The sequence below is a fragment of the Somniosus microcephalus genome, chromosome 5 (assembly GCF_052327205.1).
Source record: "Somniosus microcephalus isolate GS21.2 chromosome 5, FLI_Smic_1.0, whole genome shotgun sequence".
NCBI lineage: Eukaryota > Metazoa > Chordata > Chondrichthyes > Squaliformes > Somniosidae > Somniosus > Somniosus microcephalus.
The window spans coordinates 294,375,169-294,393,579 of NC_140991.1; the positions used below are offsets into that span (position 1 = coordinate 294,375,169).

The following is an 18,411-nucleotide window of genomic DNA, read 5'->3' on the forward strand; positions in this document are numbered from 1 at the left end:
TGAAGGCTACTATTGAATCTGTATCCACCTCATCAGGCAGTGCATTCCAAATCCTAAATACTCATTACAGGAAAGAGTTGTTCCTCATGTCGCCTCTGGTTCTTTTACTAATCATCTTAAATCTACGCCCTCTGGTTATCGATCCTTCAGCCATTGGAAACAGTTTCTCTTTATTTACTCCATCTAAACCCTTCATGATTTTAAACATCTCTATCAAATCGCCTCTTAGCCTTCTCTGCTCTAAGGACAACAACCCCAGCGTCTCCAGTCTATCCACATAAGTGTAATCCCTCATCCCTGGAGCCATTCTAGTAAATATTTTCTGTACCCTCTCCAAAGCCTTCACATCCTTCCTAATGTGCGATTGCCAGAATTGGACACAATACTCCAGCTGGGGCCAAACTAGTGTTTTATAAAGGTTTAGCATAACTTCCTGGCTTTTGTACTCTATACCTCTATTTATAAAGCCCAGGATCCCATATGCTTTATTAACTGCTTTGTTAACCGGTCTTGCCGCCTTCAAAGATTTGTGCACATGCACCCCAAGGTCTCTCTGTTCCTGCACCCCCTTTAAAATTGTACCATTTAGTTTAGATTGTCTCTCCTCATTCTTCCTACCAAAATGTATCACCTCACACTGTTTGGTGTTGAATTTCATCTGCTATGTGTCTGCCATTCCATCAGCCTATCTATGTCTTCTTGAAGTCAATTACTATTTTCCTCAGTGTTTACTACTCTTCCAATTTTGTGTCTAGTTATGGATACGTATCGATCCTTCCCATAACTAAAGTATCTAAATTGCTTATACAGTTATTACAGTGATATGGAGGCAATTTTCTCTTCACTTTCCACCCAATTCACACGGATAGTCTTCCTTCCTCTCCCCGTCATGATTATACCTTTTATTTCCCCACTACCTCATCAGTGACTCTAGTACTTCTTTAACTCCCTGCAGTTCAGACAGGCACATTTCTTAACATAGAAACATAGAAGATAGGAGCAGGAGTAGGCCATTCGGCCCCTCGAGCCTGCTCCGCCATTCAATGCGATCATGGCTGATCATCCAAATTCAGTACCCGGTCCCTGCTTTCTCCCCATATCCCTTGATCCCTTTAGCCTTGAGAAATATATCCAACTCCTTCTTGAATATAAGTTTATAGAAATTCTTCTCCCCTAATTCCTCATCAAATTATCCCCAACATTCTTCTTCTCAGCACTAGTTTATGTTGGTGTTCTTCTTCCATCCTCTAGTGCATACCCACACTTTTCTCCAATTTTCCCCCTTATTACTCCTCCCTCCAGTTCACAAAGGCATTCTTCTCCTGTTCACTCTAGCAACGTTCTGCCCAAATTCTCCTCTTAGCCCTACCTGAAGCTAATGCTCCAGAGATTGAAACTCTGCTGCACACTATGGCAGGAATTCCTGATTGTTCAGTAGTTTCACAAGATCAGGAATTCCCACCCCCAGCAAGTAGCAGAGTTTTGATCCCACGGAGAAGAAGCTGTGGGTAGGAGTCTGGGGACAATTGAAGAGTGGCATTGATTTTTGTCCACAAACACAAACAAGCAAACACTCAAGTCTGAAATATTGTCTGCATAAAACTCTGACCATTGGTTTGCATGGATGAAAACAATATTGGGTCAGATTTCTCCCATGCCCTATTCATAGTCAATGGGTGGAAATAGCATAATGTCTTGGTGTTGGTGACATGGATGGAACACAAAATGGGGAAACAGTGAAATGCCCAGTATATTCCATTTATGAGGAGCCCTTCTTGATTCTGTACATTAATTATTACTCAAACTGCTTATGTTACTATTCACCACTTTGTATTATTAAAAATATATATATTTGTCATTAACAACTGTTTCTCTTTACCCTACCCCGATTTTTAAATGTATTTTTCTCCCTTTATTTTTTTTAAAGTCTCTCCATGCTATGCACCATCACATTGGCAGGATAGGACCTGGCTTTAGACCTCTCGCAAGGCCAATCTGTAGTCAGCCATCAAAAGATCGGCAAGTGATGGTTCACCATGTCATTTTTTTCTTCTACCCTTGCAGAGGAGCATTTAGCTTATGTCTAGCCCCTGCTCTCTCCTGATACAATGGCCAGAGTCAGGAATTTCCCCTTATAAACAATCACTAGTTCAAATCATGTCTTACCACTCCATTCTACAGAACCACGATGCTACCATCCTGCCCTAAAGGGGCCTATTTTTATTGTTTTATTAACTAGACGTGCACCATATAAATTACATCTCAGCACTTTGATTGAACAACGTAAATGGTAACACACATTAAAATGGACTTCCTCTTTATTTGATGTCGTGTATTCTTGTCATAGGTTTTGAAAAAATAGGTCATGAGACAAATTTCATACTTCACCATGACATGTGTTTATATTTCTATGAAAATTATGCTGCTACGGTACTGTAATCATATTGTAAGAGTCACTTCTATCTTCATGTGTTTCCTATAGGAAACCAGGCTAATTTCCTATTATTTTACTTTCTTACTTTCAGAATGGCCCATTTTTAATTAACTGGAAGTGAGAGATTCATAGAGGACTGTAGTTTCTGGGAGACAGCAGCCAACATAAATATATACATGTAAAAATATTGCAGACGAACATTCCATTTATTGAAACAGGAGACGTCTCTGAAGTCAAACTTAGAAGTCATACATCACATGCAAAACAAACAAATGGTACTGGGAAAAGAAAACACAACATTAAGAGATAGGCAGTCATTTTGTATCAGAACTCCAATACAAAAGATTTCACTAAATAGGAAGAACTTTTTTATACTGGTTATTCTTCAACAACAAGTCACACTATTAAGGACAGTTAAGATGCTAAAAGGATACAGGAAAATGAGAAAAATGCTGAAGACAAGCCAGTGCATTTTTCTGATTAGCTATAATTGTTGCATTTACAGAATACAGATGTGAGGCACACGAAACCTAATTAATGTATATCATTGTATATTACCCTTCAGAGTGCAGAGCTTCTATTACAAACTTCTATACCTAAACACTTAAAAGAAATATATAGTTATTGCAATTAGTCCTTGGCTACAACACATCCATGTGTTACTTTCATAATATACAGTGTACAAGATATATTGTGGCAGTGAGTAAGTTTTACTAAGTGGTTGAATTGGTGGAAACTGATTCCACACCGTGATAATGGTGCTCGTGTGCACTGCTGTGCTTGTCTGGTGTGTCAATGCTTGGTGGGTTCTGGTTATGCCAACAGGTCGAGAAAACATTTTCCATTCTATTTTCAAGTCTAATTATGGCAATAAAGCTTTCATTTTATATTAGTTGCTTTCCCACTCATCACGGTACCTTCCTTCAGCCATGTAGGCCAAGTTTAAAAAAATAAATGGACATAAACCCGTCTCACCAACATGAAGACAAAAAACACTATGCAACTAATTAGAGTCCACGTCTGAAACATTAACCCCTCTTTTCTCTTTACAGATGCTGATGGACCTGCTGGTATTTCCAGTATTGTTTCAATATGGCATGTTTGGAAAATAGAATAGCCCCATTGAAAGCTGGAGGAAGCAGATTAGGCAGAAATTAGTAATGATAAGGGCAACCAAGTAATAACTGGCAAGTGTTTTTGACTGTCAGCTCATGATTAATAGGTAGATGGATTACTGTTTAAACAAGTTAGTGTGGCAGCAGAAATTGATTATAATAATTATTTAGGATTTCAATATCCCAGAGGTTAAAACGACAACCAGAGGAGAAAATTATGAAGCAACGCCATAGACATAATAAGACATTGCTTCTTCAAAGAACATGTAAATTAGGGCCGATGTTATATGATGTTTAGTACATAATCCACCGTTTTAATCCCTGCCCCCTTGCTCTCTCTCTATCCATGTAAGTGTGTTCTCTCTTATACCACGTGCCTTCATTTTCTAACAAGTCTCTTATATGGCACCTTATCAGGGGTACAGTAGCATAGTGGATATGTTACTGGACGAGCAATCCAGAGGCCTGGACTAATGGTCCAGAGACGCGAGTTCAAATCCCAACATGGCAGCTGGGGAATTTAAATTCAGTTAATTAAACAAATCTAGAATTTTAAAAAAACAAACTAGTATCAGTAATGGTGACCACGAAACTACTGGATTGTCATAAAAACCCATCTGGTTCACTAATGTCCTTTAGGGAAGGAAGGAAGGAAATCTGCCGTCTTTATCTGGTCTGGCCTATATGTGACTCCAGACCCACACCAATGTGATTTACTCTTAACTGCCCTCTGCGGTTCAAGAAGGTGGCTCACCAACACCTTCTTGAGGGCAATTAGGAATTGTCAATAAATGCTGGCCTTGCCAGCGATGCCCACATCCCACGAATGAATTTTAAAAATCTACTGATACATCCACCACATTCCCTTTATCTATAAACTCTGAATCAGTCAATCACAACAAGCCCTTTGCAAACCAATGCTTCTCTAAGTGTTTAGTAATTTCATCCTATGTTGTAGACTCTAAGGCCTAGAAATTAGGTTGCATAGCACTTGTTTTTAAGGTGATACACGGCCTACTTAGGCCCCAAAATGGCAGGGAGGAAGCACTTCCGACCAGAAATGCGATGGCCGCCATACTGGGTAATGCCAAACAAGAGTTATCCTTTACTCACATATGAAGCAGGCATCATGCCCTTTGCATATGCAAATAAAGGACCCAATGCCTGCTTCTGGTCCCCACTGTAACATTGGTTTGCCCTGAGGCAGCCTCTGCTAGCGCCGGCTGCACTCGGGGAAACCAAGCTTAAAGATCGCCTGCAAAAAAAGGTAAGTTACTTACCTGTAACGCATCATCCCGATTATCGCCACTCCCAGCCCAGAGTTTCCCTGACTCTCTCTCTCTCTCTCTCTCTCTCTCTCCCTCTCCCTCTCTCCCTCCCTCCTCACCCCACCCCCCCACTCCGGCGTTCTTTCTTACCCCTTCGTCCCCCCCCTCACGATCCTTCACTTACACGAGAGCCGCGGTGGTGCTATAATTCTAACAGTTTATTAATGTGGCAGTAATGCTACAATTAGCCTCAGTGCCCTTGGCTTGGAAGGATCGTGCAAGTCGCACGGAGTAGCAGTGAAAAGTGGCGACAAGCAGCTGCAGGGCCAGAAGTGGTCCAGAAAAACGAGTAAATTAAACCTTTTTTTGGTTTCCTTGTGGGCTGGGAGGTGCAGGAGTGCTCCTTCGGGTCCCACAAGGAAACCTTGGGCCTCCTTTACCCCAGGTTTCCCTCCTCCTGACCATGAATGCCTCCAGACACCCCCTTCACCACTTACCTTATTTTAAGGAAATAGGAGTCTCTGGTTAACATTTAGGAATTTCTTAAATATACAAGTTGTACCTAAGGGCAAGAGGACAGCAAATGTTATTGTGATATTCAAGAAAAAAGGAATAAGGCTTGAACCTAATGTTGACGGGCTGTATTCTAAGTGGAAGCAGGTGTACCTTTGCTATAATGGTGGACGTGGCTATAATGGTGGACGTGGGCTCCACCTAGAACTTAAGACTTACAAAGAGAAAATAACAGAACTGAACTAATGAAGCACAATCCTAATGTGTAAAATGCCGAGCGGAAACGATGGTGTAGAAGCAAATAAGATATTTAATATTCATAAAAGATATTTAACTTTGCTCATCAACATAGAACTGGAGGCCTTGCTGATAAAATGGATGAGGCTCAAGCTAGGCTTGCGATTTGAAGGATAACTTTCCATGTACAATAGTGATTATATACAATAGACCACCAGCAAAAGAGCTTGTTGAATGGGAGGTTCGAAATGGAACTGAAGGCTCGAAAATAAGTTGCTGGGACCATGGAAACATCATGCCAATGAAGATAATCTGTCAAGAATAAATAATGTAGGATATACGGTTAGATAGGTTTTAGAGGTTTTGCACAATTGATCTTTGAGGAAGGCTGAGAAAGATAAACTTTGTACAGTTTTTCCTCAGATGATTAAACTTGGGTACAGTCCATGATAGCTGGTCTGTGGAAGGAACAGGCTTAATGTTCTTTTTCCTGTTCCTTTGGTTTCACATAGATTTTCTCGTCAGTCCACTATGGAAGGATTAGTGTTCTACAGCACTGCATTCCATCTACCATTGTGCCGGAAAGCCACATCATTTTGTTCACTGAGAAGAGCAGGGTTTAAATGTCGATCAGGTTGCACTTGAGCCTAAATTACCAACCTGGGAATTTAGTACAGAGCTTTTTATTTAGCATAAAGTACAATTTATACAGAATCAGGAATCGCTTGCACTCTATTTTCATGTGAAAGATTTGGCACAGTTCTGTAGGGAGTTAATATAATTTCATAGCATCCTCTCCTGACTCATACCACACCCAAAACATCCCTCTGCTACTATGCCACCCTCAAACCACTCCCTGACACTTTTGCTACATCCAGTCTCATAATGCACCAGCCTGTTATCATCCCACCTAGTCACATTCTTCTGCTTTAATTGGTAACCACGTTAATACACCCTTTAGCCCACTAAGCTCTAATAAACGTCAATCACAAGCAACAATTTATAATTCTTAAAAAATAGCATGGTTTATTCCAGGAACATTGAAGCTATAAACTAACAAGTCGTTGTTTTTTGTCCTCAGGATATTCAGGGTTTGATACTCTTCAATCTACTTGTCAACAACTTAATGGGATGCCCTTTTCAACAATGATCAAAATAATTTCTCTCAAATGACATTTTTCAGGGGAAGATGGATCAGAGAAAAGAGCGGATAAGAACAGAAGAAATAGGAGCAGGAGTAGGCCATTCGAGCCTGATCCACCATTCAATCAGATTATGGCTGATCTTCTACCTCAACACCACCTTCCCGCACTATCCCCATATCCCTTTGGTTCCCTTAGTATCCAAAAATCAATCGATCGCAGTCTTGAATATAGTCAACGACTGAGCATCCATAGCTCTCTGGGATGGAGAATTCCAAAGATTTACAACCCTTTGAATGAAGAAATTTCTCCTCATCTCAGTCCTAAATGGCCGACCCCTTATTCTGAGACTGACCCCGTGTTCTAGATTCCCCAGCCAGGAGAAACATTTTCTCAGCATTAACCCTGTCAAGCCCCTTAAGAATTTTATATGTTTCAATTAGATCGCCTCTCATTCTTCTAAACTCAAGGGAATATAGGCCTAGTCTATTCAATCTCTCCTCATAGGGCAATTCCCTCATCCCAGGAACCAGTCTAGTGAACCTTCATTACACTCCCTCTATGGCAAGTATGTCTTTCCTTAGGTAAGGAGACCAGAACTGTACACAGTACTCCAGGTGTGGCCTCACCAATGCCCTGTATAATTGTAGTAAGACTTCTTTACTCTTATACTCTAATCCCTTTGTAACAAAAGCTAACATAACATTTGCTTTCTTAATTGATTGCTGTACCTACATGTTAACTTTCTGTGATTCATGTACAAGGACACCCAGGTCCCTCTGAAGGCAAACATTTCCCAGTCTCTCACCATTCAAAAAATATTCTGCTTTTTTTTCCCCTACCAAAGTGGATAAATTCACACTTCCCCACATTGTATTCCATTTGCCATGTACTTGCCCATTCAGTCAACCTGTCTATATCTCTCTGCAGCCTCTTTGCGTTCTCCTCACAGCTTACTTTCCCAACTAACTTTGTACCATCAGCAAACTTGGATACGTTACACTCAGACACTCAGTCGCTTCATCTAAGTCATTAATATAGATTGTAAATAGCTGCGGCCCAAACACTGATCCTTGCAGTACCCTGCTAGTTACAGCCTGCCAACCTGAAAGTCCCGTTTATTCCTACTCTGTTTTCTGTCCGTTACCCAATCCTCAATCCATGCTAATACATTACCCCCAATCCCATGAGCACCTCTTGTGTGGAACCTTACTGAATGCTTTTTGAAAATCCAAATACACTACATCCACTGGTTTGTCCTTATCTACCCTGCTAGTTACAACCTCAAAAAACTCTTAGATTTGTCAAAGATGATTTCCCTTTCATAAATCCATGTTGACTCTGCCTAATCAAGAGAGTCTAACCACCTCCCCATGACATTCAATGGCATTACCATCGCCGAATCCCCCACCATCAACATCCTGGGGGTCACTATTGACCAGAAACTTAACTGGACCAGCTACATAAATACCATGGCTACAAGAACAGATCATAGGCTGGGTATTCTGTAAGTATCTCACCTCCTGACTCCCCAAAGCCCTTCCACCATCTACAAGGCACAAGTCAGGAGTGTGATGGAATACTCTCCACTTGCCTGGATCAGTGCTGCTCCAACAACACTCAAGAAGCTCGAAACCATCCAGGACAAAGCAACCTGCTTCACTGGCATCCCATCCACCACCTTAAACATTCACTCCCTCCACCATCAGCGCACTGTGGCTGCAGTGTGTACCATCGACAAGATGCACTGCAGCAACTCGCCAAGGCTTCTTCAACAGCACCTCCCAAACCCGCCACCTCTACCACCGAAAAGGGCAAGGGCAGCAGGTGCATGGGAACACTATCACCTCCAAATTCCCCTCCAAGTCACACACCATCCTGGCTTGGAAATATATCGCCGATCCTTCATCGTCACTGGGTCAAAATCCTGGAACACCCTCCTTAACAGCATTGTGGGATACCTTCACCACACGGACTGCAGCGGTTCAAGCGGTTCAAGGCCTCGGGCGACTGTGTGTGGAGTTTGCATATTCTCCCTGTGTCTGCGTGGGTTTCCTCCGGGTGCTCCGGTTTCCTCCCACAGTCCAAAGATGTGCGGGTTAGGTTGATTTGGCTATGATAAATTGACCCTTAGTATTAGGGGATTAAATACGTGGGGTTACGGGGATAGGGTGGGATATGTGTCGGTGCAGGCTCGATGGGCCGAAATGGCCTCTATCTGCATTGTGGGGATTGTGTGTGTGAAGTCGGCGGCTCACCACCACCTTCTCAAGGGCAATAAATACTGGCTTTGCCAGCGACGCCCACATCCCATGAACAAATTTTTTTTTTTAAATCTTGCTAGGCCCTTGGTTCCCCACTATTTCCAGAATGTTATTTGTGTCTTCTACTGTGAAGACAGGTACAAAGTATTTGTTTAATGTCTCTGCCATTTCCTTATTCCCCATTTTAATTTCTCCTGTCTCTGCCTCTAAGGGACCCAGTTTATGTTCACTAATCTCTTCCATTTTACATATCTGTAGAAGCTTTTACAATCTTTATGCATTTTGCTAGTTTACTCTCATATTCTCTTTTCTTTTTCTTTATCAATTTCTTGGTCATCCTTTGCTTAATTCTAAAATCCTCCCAATCCTCGGGCTTGCTACTCTTTTTGGCAAAATTATAAGCCTCTTTCTTTAATCTAATACTATCCTTAAAACTTCTCTTATTAGCCACGGTTGGACTAGTAATCCCATGGTATTTTTTTTCCTTAGGAGAATGTATATTCGTTGCGAATTATAAATTAATTCTTTAAATATTTGCCATTGTTTATCTACTGTCATATCTTTTCATCTGGTTTCCTAATCTACCTTAGCCAACTCGCCTCATACCTATGTAGTTTATATGTTCAGATTTAAGACCCTAGTTTCGGACTTAACTAAATCACTCTCAAACTCATAAAATTCTGTCATATTATGATCAATCTTCCCTAGAGGCTCCTTTACTACAAGGTTATTAATTAACCCTTTCTCATTCAACAATGCTAGATCTAAAATAGCCTGTTACCTGTTCCCTAGTTGGCTCCTCGACATACTGATCTAGAAAACTATCTCGATGTCAGACCATTGCTAATTCTCTGACGTGTTCACCATGTGCAAACATTTACCCTCAGGCAAAACAGCCCAATCTCAGCTTTTAACTAGAGAGGAACTGGAGATTAGTGTCCACAAAGTGCAGCCCAAACATCATGTCATACTTGCATAAATTATAAAACCAGAGTTAAACATCTTGAAAAGGAAAAAAGCAACTTCCTGAGAAAAAATGCTCTTGGTTCTATATTTGTTTCTACACTGTGCTGAGCTAACTTGTGCAGTTTAGATATGAAACCATTTTAATATTGCAGGGTCTTTATTATCAATTAATTTCAATTTACCAGTGTCCATCAGCACAATTAGACAGTTGCCTAATTTTCCTAAAACACTGAATCGCTCAGGATGACATTATGCATGCAAGTCCCATTAAGTTTACGTTCTAGATATGTACTGACGGGCAATACAATATTCTGCTCAAAATCACTTACTTTAACATGGCTCTGTGCACCCAGGTTATAGATTTCAGTGGGCTTCACTTCGTTGATGATCTTTACTAGGCATGTGCTGTCAGTGAGGTCCCCATAGTGCAGCTTCATATCTGTAAATTGAAAGTCCAAGTTAGTGTCAGCAGTGTCTAGAATTTAACAAATCAACAATACCAACACAATGAACATTCTCCAAACCATTGTCTTTGAAGTCCAACTGAAACTAGGTCAGGTTGTGTTATAGACAGGTTATTTTGTATTGTTTTTCTGTTAATGAAATAAAAAATAAAAAAGATAACACTTAATTGAGCAGTAGTGGTCCATCCAAGAATGTTAGAGAGGGGCTACTATATTAGTGCTACAAAATATCCAAACAGCTTAATTATGGATCAAAATTAGAGAGAAAACAATGATGTTGTCTCTTTAATGTTATCATAATTCAAAGAAAAAGCAAATGGAAGGTTTTTAATGAAAATGAAAGGTCAATAATGAGGCATTCCAAAACAATGAGTCATTAACCACCAACTGGAATGAAAGATTGAAAAACAAAATTTTAATATATTACAAAGCAGAGTACAGTATTAACATATATTTGCACTAAGTTGTTTTCCCATTTTCTCCATCAAAATGCACAAATAATTTAATGGCTCAGCCCAACAACAGAAAGTAGTCAGTCAGTGGTCCAGTGCCCTTATTAAGAATGATCCAGAGAAAGAAGGCTGGACCGAGCCAGTTCAGAGCTAGGGTTTGTTTCTGCACTTCCTGTTTATAATTTACAACTCTCTCTCTCTCTCTCTTCATCCTCCCCATTGTTTGAAAGCTCCATATTTCACTTTCTTACATGTATGAATTCAATGGTGCCCTTGAACTACTGTTCTATTGACCAATGTTGAACCACAACACAACTAATTCTCCATATTAGATAGAATTGCATTAACTCAATGAACACTACTGTAGTGACTGCTCATCAACAGCTCCTATTGCCACCACAATTTCAAATTTAAAATATTCAATCCATTTTAAATATGTTGGAGATAAGAATCACCAAATTAAAATGTAATTTTCTTGCATTACCTGCATCAACTCAATGTTAAATGTTTAAGTATATTCTTAATATGGAAGTTTCTCAATGTTATTACAAGAAAAATAAAACATTCAATCAGAACCCATCATAGTAAATTAGTTCAACAAGCTTTATAACCTGAAGTAAACAAATGACAGAACGCGACAAAAAGGTTTTATAAAATTATTGGCAATTAACAGGAAAATTCCTTACAGTATTAAAAGGTAACTTCGCAACAACCAGAATCTGTGCCAATGTATAGTTTTACATCACCATAATTGCCTAAAAAGGTTTTAAAATTTACATCAGCGTAATAAAATGCATCAAATAACTGCTATCACAGTTTTACTGATGGACTAAGGTGGCAAAACTGTGAAAATGAAAATGTGGTTCAAAAGCTGTCATACCACCAAATTGGATGCTTATTAATTAACAAGTTAAAAAAGTTTTTATTAGTGCAGCTGTACAAAAAACTAAAGTCAAAAAGGGAAGTAAATTCAGCAAGGGAACAGTTTAATGGTAAAAGAAAAGTGTCAACCATGTACAAACACGAACTTACTCCCTTCCATGTGTGTGCGAGGATTCTTGTACAAATGCTCAATACGCCCAGTGTTGAAAGAACTGGATCGACGTACAATGCCATGCACCTGAGAAGAAATGTACAACAAAAAAAATAAAAGAGGTTAAATCTATTCATCATTCATTGAGTCTCATTAGCAGACCTAAAAAAATTGAATTCAAAGGACAAAATGTGCAGGAGGAAGGTAACAACTTCTACTAGACCAATAAATACCAGAGTGGTCTTAAAATAATCACAGCCCCTAAAATAACTCTAGTTTTTATTGCTGTTACGCTTTTGGGAAACCAAAGTGCTTACCTCCTAATGCAAAGATGTTTTCAGCAACACGGGTATTCTATGCTGTCATATAGACTATTACAGAATCTTTTGGTCAGCTACGTATCTGACTCTCGCAGAAACCCAGCTTTACTTAAGAGTCTCCAAACAAAACTACTGAGAAATCATAAGTCAAGCATCCGTTTGCCCTGGAATTCTCTCCCTAAACCTCTCTGCCAGTCTACTTCTCTTTCCTCCTTTAAGTTGCTCCTTAAAATCTATCTTTTTGACCAAGCTTTGTCCTAATAGCTCTCTCTGTGGCTCGGTGTCACACTTTGTCTGATAATGCTCCTGTGAAGCGCCTTGGGACATTTTACTATGTTAAAGGCAGTGTATGAATGCAAGTTGTTGTTGCTGTTGGTATTTCCCTCTAGGGTTGCACCCCACATATCTAAGCGCAGAGAAGTTCGACACAAGTTGACAAGAATACCTCCAGGTGTATGTAGGGGTATTGCTGAAGCTTAATCTGGTCGAACCATGCAACTTACTAGCAGAGGACTGGACTGTTCCTACTTCAGGGTCATCTGGTATCAAATACACCTCACAGTTTAAGAGACAAGACCACAAGAATTTTTCTCCCTTCTTGGGGTAATCTCAAAAATCAGTCTTGAAGCTAAAGTTGTGATTCCCCCAAATCTCTGGTACCTGTATGAATCTTCCAATCAATATCTTCAGAACATTGGCCATAAAACAAGTCATGGGTGCACTCACAACCACTTGCAACTCGTAAACCCAGGGTTCAAAACAGCAGACAAGTCCATCAACAACAAATCATCTGAGAAAAGCTTGGAATGGGCATTCTCAGCCTCTCTTTAAGATGCCATTCAACATGCCATTGAAAACATTGAACAGGAAGGATGTTAATGCACAACCTTGTTTTACTCTTCTGGTGAAAGAAAAAGTGCTGGTCAGTCCCCACGTATTTCTAGTGGTTATTCAAGGGTAGTAATCTCAGGATTATTACTCAAGCCACGTGCGAACTGGCATAGGGGCAAACAGATCATGAAAGTGGAATGCTTGGCTGAAAGACTGGTGTGGGAAGGAGGAGTTCTATTTCATGGGACACTGGCACCAATACTAGGACAGGAAGGAGCTGTACCGCTGGGATGGGCTGTACCTGAAACAGGCTGGAACAATAAATAGGGCTGTATATTGTATATTTTGGCAGTAAGGAAGCATCTTTCAAACAGTGTTCATAACATGATAGAGTCTGACATTGAGTTTGAGAAGGAGAAAGATCACGCATAAACCAAGGGTTTAAACTTAAATAAGGCTGACTTTGAAGCAATGAGACGTAAACTGAACACATTAAACTGGGCTGAGCTTTTAACAGGTAAAACGTACAGGAAAACAGTGGAAAGTATTCAAAGAAGTATTTAGCACAATACAAGACAAATACATATCCCTAAAGAGCAAAAATTCTACCTGCACATTAAAGCAACCATGGTCAACATATGAGGTAAAAAAAAACAGTAGAAAGTTAAAGGAAATGACTTGCACAAATGTCAAGAAAAGTGCTAATCTAGCAGACTAGGAGAAATATAGAAAGCAACATCGGGAGACAAAGAAAACATTATGGACTGCAAAAAAAAAAGAAAAAAAACTTGCAAGTAATACAAGGGCTAATAGTAAAGGTTTTTTATAAATATATCGGGTAAGAGAATGGTTAAGGGAGATGTGGGCCCATTAAAGCAGGTCACACTGTAATAGTCTAGATGGTAACGGCAGATTTATTAAACGAGTACAGTAAACTCTTGTTTAAATGGCACTTTATCATCCGGAACACTTTAATAACTGGCAAAATAGATATATCTCAATACAAAACAACACCTCAATAACTGGTAATCTTGCCGAATCCATCCAGCACTCGTTTTGCCGAGTCCGAGTCTCCTGCGGTGGCCGAGTTAGTCAGTGGTGATGGTGAGTGGAAAAGCAGCACCGTGGTAGGTATACCTCTCTGTTATCCAGAATTTTTCATCAACTGGCACCATCCTGGTCCCATTGGTGCCGGATAAGAAAGAATTTACTGTACTTTGTATCCGTTTTCACAGTCGAGGAAGAGGATACAATACCAGTGATAGAAGGGAAACTAATTATAAATCATGGGGAGGAACTTATTGGATTCAAAATAAGTCCAAAAAAAGGTTATGGAGAAAATAATGCTAATTAGGACAGCTAAATCTCCAGGACATGCTGGTTTCCACCTTATGGTATTCAAAGAAGTAGGTAAGGAAATTGCAGAAGTGTTAATCATAATCTTTCAACGTTCTCTTCATTCAAGAAATGTGCCGTTAGATTGGACATTTACTAGCGCCACTCCATTATTTAAGAAGGGTTGGAAAGAGAAACCAGGGGCTGGATTTTGCGGGGGGTTATCGGGCGCAATCAGTGGCGGGTCGGGTGGGAGAGTGTTTTTTCCCCCAGCAGGTCGGGACCCCGCAGTGAACCCACCAGCACACACCTTTACCAATTGTCAGGTCTGTCAGTGCTGAGCAGACCCAACACGCAGCAGTGGGGGAGGCAATTAAAATCATTAGTGGCTTGTTTACAGCCACTTATCAATGTTTTTTTTCCAGCTTTTTGGATTTGACAGGTTGCCCACCGGTTTCCCGCTGTGCCTAAACCTCATCTGTGAAGCTGAGGCGGGAGGTCAGTGGCCATTGAATCAGCTGATGAGTTGACAGCTTCAAATGTAAAGTCAAAGCTCCCAGCTGATTGAGATATATTCCCTTAACCACAAGCTTCTCTAAACTGCATTTCCACTACAGACTCAGGATGCTGCAAGTCTTTACACAAGTCTCCATCCAGTCTGACCTCATTACCTCTCCCACCATTGACAGATCACTTCAGTCATCTCTACTTCACCTGCCATCTATTCCATCAGTGCCCCTGAAACTCTCTCACCTTGGTCCTCCGAATCCCACCACGATCAGCTCCAACACCAGCATCACCAGGCACACCAGCACCACCAACATCAACCTTCTCCGCAATCAACTGATGCTGCACAGGACACAGGGCATCAGCACCTGACGACATTGCTGCCTGGGAGGCCAGGGATGGCCTCACCATGGTCAGATTTACTTCACTTAATGCTGTACTCCCTGGCTGCCACATGATGCGCCAGGTTGGCAACACCCCACACCAACACCATAAAGCATCCCTACAATGTCCAAGCCATTCCTTTTACACTCATCACCATTGCGGGGGGGGGGGGGGGTATCATTATGTCTCACCATTCACTGCAACTCACTAAGCCACTTTCAAAGGTGCACACAAATCTGTCCATGAATGCAAAATGTTGAAAATAAAAAAGTTTCAAAGTTTAGCACCACATTAATACAAACTTTACAGGAACATTGGCTAAAACACCAGAGTAGATATTTTGCATTCATTTAGTAAATGAGTTGTAATACTGTGGCATCTACCCCAAGAGATTCTACAAAGTAACACATTATAATATTCATGCAATATTACAGTTCTACAGTAAAGTTCTTCATCGAACAAGCTGTATCTGTAAACTAAACGGATTGATAATTAACAATAATAACAGCAGAAAATGCTGGAAATACTCAGCAGGCCAGGCAGCATCCGTGGAGAGAGAAACAGAGTTAACGTTTCAGGTCTGGGACCCTTCATCCAAAGGAGGTGAGTAGTGCACAAAAGCAGATCTAGTATAGCAGCAGAGAAACGAGGAGCAATTAAAGAGGATTTCTAACCATTAACAGTTTTTAATGAATCAACTGCATCTGGTTCATCTGATAATCAACTGGTTGTGCATCTTGGAAGCTAAAAAGGGAAATGCACTACTTAAGGAGTTAAATGATGTTATTTTCTCTTCCTCTAGGTGATGGGGACAATTGATGATATCGCAGACCCGGTCACATAATCCAGTACATCTACAGTTGATCCCCAAGTGATTTTGCACCAGATAGTCCAGTCTCTTAAACTCATCCACCAAGTTGTTTAATTCCCTAAAGTGCTGTTTTAAATGGGTCAAGAATTCAATAATAGGCAGTGCAGTTTCCAACTTTATTAAGTATTTAAGTCCCTTTCTGCAGGTTGTTGCTTATCTGACTGTATAAACATACGTAGCAACAGACCCAAGTGAAGACCATGGTTTGGCACAAAATGTTTGCCATGTCGCATATTCTTTTCTACAGCGGAGATTATTTAGCTGGACTTCACTGGAAAATACACAGTATAGCAAGACAGGAAACAGAGTAAATGCAGTTAAAAGCAGCCAGTCAAGTCTGCATTCTCTCACCTCATAGCCCTTCTCCAACAGAAATTCTGCCAGATACGAGCCATCCTAAAGGAGACCAAAAAAAAATGAAAAAGGTTAGAAACTCACTACTCATGTTCAAAATTGTACACACATCAATAAGTATTACAATATAGTTAAAGTTTATGGTCCAATTTTTATTGTTGAGCTAGTTAAGAAAGACAAATTAACCCAGGCTGGTTTGCACTGTTACAATGATGATTGAACAGCCAGCCTGTCTCACTGATGGAACCTAAAGGGGCATGTCTGTCACTGAGATTATTCTGTAGCTGTAGCTCCAAATAACCCTACAAGTCAAAGATCTGATGGTTTGGGTGACCCTGGTGAACAAGCAACAGGAAGGTTACCAGTTAACTGCGCTGGTAGGCTGCATGCTTTCACTTGGTTCATCTCCAGCAGTATTCCTGTGCCCCTAAGTTCGTCTTGTCAAAATGCACCCAAGCTCTTTGCACTTAGCGAAGTGGGATTTGTCCCTACAGGGAGAATGTGCACATTCCACATCAGCTAAACAGTAACTCACTGACCTTGCTTTTAACCCCGTCCGTGATGGACAGGAAAGGGTCGGGTGAGAGGTTAAAGTGGCAGAAGCGGTGATCCCGCACTCAACCCGCTTCAATATGAACAGCGGTGATTATTGGGGCCGACAAGTCTCCCGCTATGGAGAGGCGGGAGGCTCATGGATATATGTAGACCGGGGTCCTATTACACAATTAGGACCCCAATGTTATTTTAACTGGTGTAGCACGGGAAACACGGAGGAAGGGAACATCGCTCGGGAAACCCTGGTGGGATTGGATTGGCACTTTTCAGTGTGCTGGATGTAAAGAGGCCACAATGACAATACAGCTGTAGTCTTTCACTGTATTGCGGGCTGTGAATTTGTAGTCACTGTTGTGTTTTTTGGGAATTTAACGACTTCTTCCTAAAAAGTCAGAAGAGGTCAGTGGGGCCACCAACTACGTGAGGAAGTTGAACACCAAAACAATATGCACAATGTCCTGGCCACCATACAGGGTGAGTGGCTGGGCAAGATGGGAAGATCATTGCCTGGATGAATACTTCCAATTCAGATTAGTAGCTTCATCTCTAGCATGGCTGATGTGCTTGACCAACCATGTTCACCAGAGAGGGAATGGTACCAACACGACATCTGCAATGGAAATCTTGTGATCCAAGGACCAAGCAACAGAGGAATAGCCCTGATTATTTTGATTGGTGCTATGTCTAATGCAGAGTCCATCATTCAAGTAACTCATTGCTCAGGGAAGGACAGTCTTGAGAATAGAATGTAGTCGGATCTGAGGCAATACCTTTGATTCTATGTATGAAGGCTGACTCCTGGCTGCCAGGAACAGATGTTCACTAGCAGTGGCCTAAATAGGGGATATCAGGTATATGATATTGGAATGCAAGCCAGAAGCCTGTCTTTCATATCAGAACAGAGCACGAGAACATGTCATCAAGTTCCCCCTTCAAAGGCAGCGAGTCCTGCACAATGACTGTTTGAAGCTTTCTTTCCTTTACTGCTACACTATCAAGGATTACAAACTGATCCCTCCACCATGCCACGTGAACTAGCTGAAGCTCCCAAGTTGGACAAGCTAGCTTTCACCAGTATGGGAGCAGAGAAGGCACAACCGCAGACACAGAGACTTTCCACCAATGATTTACAATTACTCAGATTTGAGCCCTGACTGAATGCTGCCTCCCTTGAAGAGATGCACTGGCGCTTTTAATAGTGGCCGAGACTCCCACTGGAGATTGCTTCATGCGGGATGGGAGGAGCATCGGCAGTCGCGTCACTTGGCCGGGAAACCTGGAAGCCTTATGTAAATGAGGCCTGGACATTAAAATCGGCCTGGCCTCCACGTCTCCCGAAGTTGCCGACTCGACGCCCGCTTCTGTT

General features: G+C 41.1%; 1 protein-coding gene across 2 annotated transcripts in view; it reads right to left on the minus strand.

Annotated features, from left to right (window-relative positions):
- The window catches only part of gmds (GDP-mannose 4,6-dehydratase), an 802,062-nt gene that overhangs the window by 660,115 nt on the left and 123,536 nt on the right, over positions 1 to 18,411 (minus strand). For both annotated transcript variants that reach the window (XM_085989143.1, XM_085989142.1), the window contains exons 2-4: positions 16,488 to 16,532; positions 11,888 to 11,975; positions 10,269 to 10,378 (exon numbers count right to left, since the gene is read on the minus strand). In XM_085989143.1, coding sequence (XP_085845269.1) covers positions 10,269 to 10,378; positions 11,888 to 11,975; positions 16,488 to 16,532 — 243 coding nt within the window. The remainder of the gene's footprint in view (positions 1 to 10,268; positions 10,379 to 11,887; positions 11,976 to 16,487; positions 16,533 to 18,411) is intronic.